The 5,189-nt window shown below is 52.0% G+C and overlaps 1 protein-coding gene across 1 annotated transcript in view; it reads right to left on the bottom strand.

Annotated features, from left to right (window-relative positions):
- Positions 1 to 365: 365 nt before the first annotated feature.
- The window catches only part of prcc (proline rich mitotic checkpoint control factor), a 26,126-nt gene continuing 21,302 nt past the window's right edge, over positions 366 to 5,189 (bottom strand). The window contains exons 6-7 of the mRNA XM_048620286.1: positions 3,025 to 3,168; positions 366 to 539 (exon numbers count right to left, since the gene is read on the bottom strand). Coding sequence (XP_048476243.1) covers positions 366 to 539; positions 3,025 to 3,168 — 318 coding nt within the window. The remainder of the gene's footprint in view (positions 540 to 3,024; positions 3,169 to 5,189) is intronic.

Below are 5,189 nucleotides of genomic sequence, written 5' to 3'. Positions count from 1 at the left end.
CAAACACAGGACCCCAAGTGCTGCGAGGAGACATCTGGGACAGGAGAGCAAATGCTCACTTTTATTGCCCCAGGGCGAAGATGGGGAGGGGGGGGGGGGGGGGGGGGCGGGGGTGGGGGGTATGTTCATGAAGGAACTCAACAGCTCGGAGCTATCAACACCACCCCCACCCTGGAGGCAGCTGAAGGCACAGCCCCCAGTGGCGGAGCGATGGGAATCAGGGGATGCACAAGAGGCTGGGATTGGAGCAGCAGAGATCTTGGAGGGTCGGGGGAGGTGACAGAGATAGGGAGGGGGTGGAGGGGGCTGGAGGAGGTGACGGGGATAGGGAGGGGGTGTAGGGGGCTGGAGGAGGTGAAGTTAGATCAGGGATAGGTTGCAGACCTTCCTTCTGCCACACAGGGCTGCACAGAGTGGCACCGTGCCCAGGGGTGGGGGGAATGGGTTCTGTGAGCTGTAAACATGACCCTCACCTGGTGGATCAGGTAGGTGATCTGATGCTTGCGTCGCTGCTGGCTTGTCGGCTGTTCCCCTCGTTTCTACCAAACCAAAAGCCAAACAATTAACATCACCGTCAACCAATTAAATTCTACCCGAACTCAGCCAGCCGAGAGGGAGCGCGCGAGCGAGGGAGTGCGCGAGCGAGCGAGGGCGCGCCCGTGGGAGATTTACTGATCCCTACCACAACCACAGACCTGAGCAAGTGCAGCTGTGGGACTGCACCCTGCCTTCATCAGGACCGTTTGCAAGAATACCAAGTTGCAAACAATCACACGATTTACACTGCCAGAGAAAAGGGCACTGATTGGACGCTGAGTCGACTGGAGAAAGCAATAGGGGACTGCAGTCTCCTGCATAATTTGAATTAAGAAAAAGGCACGAGGTCTGAGAGAATGGGGGTTTCCTCACTTATGAATGCATGTCTCTTCACGCAACATTCAAGAACAACTTCTTCCCCACTGTTATCCGATTTACAAACAGGCTTCTCGTTTGTTAGAGTTGAACTTTCTCTGCGCCTTCTTTGTAGCTGTAATGCTACATTCTACATCTGTTCTTTTACCCCGAGATACTATTGTAAGGTATGATTTTTTTCTGGTTGGCATGCAAAACAACACCTTTTACCCTCTCTCTTAATAATCTCTATAATAATACATCAAACGTAGTTCAGGTGCAAAGTAGCCCCTGTGACTGCTCACTTTACATTGGCTGTCAGTCTAATGGGATCGCACAGTCATACAGCACAGAAATGGATCTTCCAGTCCATGCCAACCATAATCCCGAACTAAACTAGTCCCACCTGCCTGCTCCTGACCCTATCCCTCCAAACCTTTCCAAATCATCTACTTATCTAAATGTCTTTTAAACATTGTAACTGCCCACATGTGAACACCCTCTAAAAAATTTTCCCATGTGTTTTTTTTTAAATCTTTCTCCTCTCACCTTAAAACTGCGCCCCCTAATCTTGAAATCCCCCATCCTAGGGAAATGACACCTACCTTTAACCCTACCTGTACCCCTCATGATTTTAATAAAACCTCTGCAAGGTCATCTCTCAACCTCCTACACTCCAGTGAAAAACGTCCCAGCCTATCCAGCCTCTCCTTATAACTCGAACCTTCCGTACCCAGCAATATCCTGGTGAACCTCTCCTGAACCCTCTCCAGCTCGATAATATCCTTCCTATCGGGAATGTTCAGCAGGTTTTGTCCACGCGTTGAAGTGGATCGAAATGCCGACGTCTCTTTTTGAATTTTGACCAGCATGGGCGAGAGTGGTCTGTCGATGGGCTACCAACACGATCTAGCCAACACACCACAGGGTAAGTTAGTGGATTTAAGGCCTCGCTGGATAAACTGGCACTGACTGCCATGTCCCTCTGCTTTAACAAGGTGGCAGTGGTGGGTCCCCCTCCACCTCTTTGTGGGCACCGCTGGTATTTGTTACCCATCAGTAACCGCCCCTTGAACAGAGTGGTTTGCTCAGCCATTTCAGGGGGAGCACTACAGAGTTAACTGCGTGTAGGCCCAGACTGGGTAACTGCGTCAAGTCCCCCCCCACCCCCCTCAAAATTTGTAAACCCAGTGGGGCGCCCACAACAAACCCATGACAGTCATCATAGTCACCATTCCCCAAGATTAATGTTCAATCCCAGAGGTGACGGACTGAATTTAAATTCCAGAGGGTGGGATTCGAACCCGGGTCTCCCACTGTGTTAGTCTCTGGATCGTTAACACAGTGGCAGTACCATTACGCCTCCCGCAAGATCACCAAAGACTCCCCAACCTCCGAGGGTACAGCCCTCCCCTCCCCTCCTCTCCCTCCGAGGGTACAGCCCTCCCCTCAGTCTAAAACAGCACACCCTTATCCTGAGGCAGTATCCCTGGTTCTAGTCTCACCACCATCCCACAAGCTCAAGGTGAGGTGGGGGTCATGAGGAGGGAAGAAATATCCTTCCTTTATGCCACATCTTTCTCCTGCTTTGCAACGTTTCTTAAGAACTGTCTTCTTGGACACTGTTGCGTTTTCTTCTGATTCATTCACGGGATGTGGGCACCGCTGGCTAGGCCAGCGTTTTTAACACCTCCTTAATCACCTGGGATGGGGCTGGAGGGGGGGAGCGCTGTTAAGAGTCAACCCCATCATTGTGGGTCTGGAGCATACGCCAGATCACGCAAGCAGGGCAGTTTCCTTCCCTCGAGGGCATTAATCAAGGTGCAAATCTGCAACCTCTTAAAAACCTGTTGATCTCGGTACTGGTCAGACTCAACGATTAAGCTCCTCAGGCTAAACAAGATAGCCAAACTTTCCCCAGTTTGGATCCCCAAAAAATCTGCTCTTGTGACCGTGTTGGGATTGTCAGATTGGATCAGGTTAAATGGGAAATAGTTCACTTATTGTTGTCAAGCCAAGGTCTTGGGGGATATGAGCCGAAGGTTGGGACATGGGAGTTAAGCCACCAAATGGCCTACTCTTGTGTTTCTTTTTGTGACGTTACCAGGAGGGGATGCGACGCGACAACCATACCTTGCTGAACGATTTCATGTCCTTCTCCTCGGACAGCGATTTCATCAGCCACTGCTGTGATCCACTCAGCTGCTCGTCACCTTTAATTTCCAGGAAGCTCACCTCCTCCTTGCCACGATTCCTTTTCCCCTGAAGCCTTTTGAACTGGAGGGAGAAAAAGGGACAACGATTAAATGCACCGTCACGTGAGAAAGCTACGCGAAGTCGGGTCAACGGGCTGCGGGGGGGATACGGGTCTCGGACTTGTTACAGCACGGGCAGACTCTCCCTTACACGGGCTCGCAGGCTTTACTCAAAGGGCACCACCAGCGACCAGCCATTACTCGGGCCGTGGGCTTGGTAGTCGCCAGTTCAGTCTCTCTCTCAGACACGAAGGAAGGTGGCTCCATCTTCTCCCAACTGACAGCTCAGTGGATCCTCGCAGGGCTGACGTAGCTAGCTTCACCATACTGCAGGCAGGACTGGGACACATCAGAGGGGGATGGCGCACCGTACAGGAAACGGTTCCAGGGATGAGAAACCTCAATGAAGCAGTTGGGACTGCTCCCTGGGAGAGAGAATGCGGCCGAGCATTCTGGTATACAGGTTTTTAAAAGTGTGAATGGGGCTGGGTAGAGTAGATAAGTTGTAAAAAGGAACAAGAACAAGGTGGGGGGTGGGGGCGGGGATAGATTTAACATGACCGTGCAAAAGAAGCAAGGGCTAAGCGAGGATAAACTTTCCCACCCAGTGAGTAGTTAAGAGTCTGGAATGCACTGCCTGTAAATGTGCAGGAGGCAGGTTCAACAGAGCTGCTTGATGAGGGGCAGCGGATAGTTATTTGGATAGAAACAGTCAACAGGGGTACTGGGAGGGTGGGGGAGGCAGGGGAATGGCACTCGTTTGAAGAGCCAGTAAAGGCACAATGGGCAGACTGGCCTCTTTCTGCACCGTAACCTTTTCACGATTTAGGTCCCGGCTCAACCTAATCAATCAACAGCTCTTCTTGGAACGTCCCAGTGGGGCTTATTGACACCCCAAGGTTTTAAGTGGGCACTGCCGATACCCAAAGCAATGGAAACAGAGCTACAGGTGGGAGGTGTTCATTGCCAGCTCCTTCAAACAGCAGCCCCCTTTGGTCTAGCAGAGCAGGGAGTGTCAGTAAGCACAACTCATCCGAAACAAGTTTGAGGCAGTGGTTAAGTCTCCTCTGGCGTTGCTTGCACCTCGTGCTCTTGCTCGGACGCACTCCTAGAGCGTCTCTCAGTCCGTACTTTCACATTCTAACCCTTCGGATGCTCCTCCCCCCCACCCCCACCCCCACCCCCACCCCCACCCCAGCTCCAATTCACTTTCAACTCCCCCACTGCACCCACAACTTGCGCTTAATTTGGGGGCTGGATGGGAACAGGAACCATGCGCAGGTTCTCACAAAAGATATTGCTGCCATCGAGGGACAGCGATAAAGGCTCCGCCAGGACCCCACCTGAGCTGTAGGGGGCTGTCCTGTACAGACAGACTGGGCCTGTGCTCCCCAGAGTTTCAAAGAACAAGGGGTAACTGCACCAAGATCTACAAAATTATATTAAAGGGACAGACAGGCGAGTTGCTCGTGAGGTACTTCCCCCTGGTTGGGGCACAATTTAAAACTAAAAGGGGATGCCACTAAGGTCTGAGACAAGCAGATTTTGAGTTTACTGAGGCTTATGAACCTTTGGAATTTGCTAGGACACAGTACTCAGTCTTTGAGCATGTTTAACGTAGAGGTACAGGGTTACAGGGATGGAGGTGAGAAAAAGGCACAGGTCAGCCACAATGGAGCTGAATGGGTGGGGAAGGCTCAAAAACGGCCTACTCCTGTGTCGAGGGGTGTTAACATCATAGCAAGGGCAGTGTGCCAACGTTCACTTTTCTGCTGCTCCCAAGAGGTTGAAAGCACCAAGCTTGCACATCCCTGGGCACTACGGGGCAACTTAGCACGGCCAATCCACCCAAACCTGCACATGCCTGGGCACTACGGGGCAACTTAGCACGGCCAATCCACCCTAACCTGCACATGCCTGGGCACTACGGGGCAATTTAGCACGGCCAATCCACCCTAACCTGCACATCCCTGGGCACTACGGGACAACTTAGCATGGCCAATCCACCCTAACCTGCACATCCCTGGGCACTATGGGGCAATT

This window comes from Rhincodon typus, chromosome 46 (assembly GCF_021869965.1).
Source record: "Rhincodon typus isolate 14 chromosome 46, sRhiTyp1.1, whole genome shotgun sequence".
Taxonomy (NCBI): domain Eukaryota; kingdom Metazoa; phylum Chordata; class Chondrichthyes; order Orectolobiformes; family Rhincodontidae; genus Rhincodon; species Rhincodon typus.
This window is presented reverse-complemented; position numbering and strand designations above follow the sequence as displayed.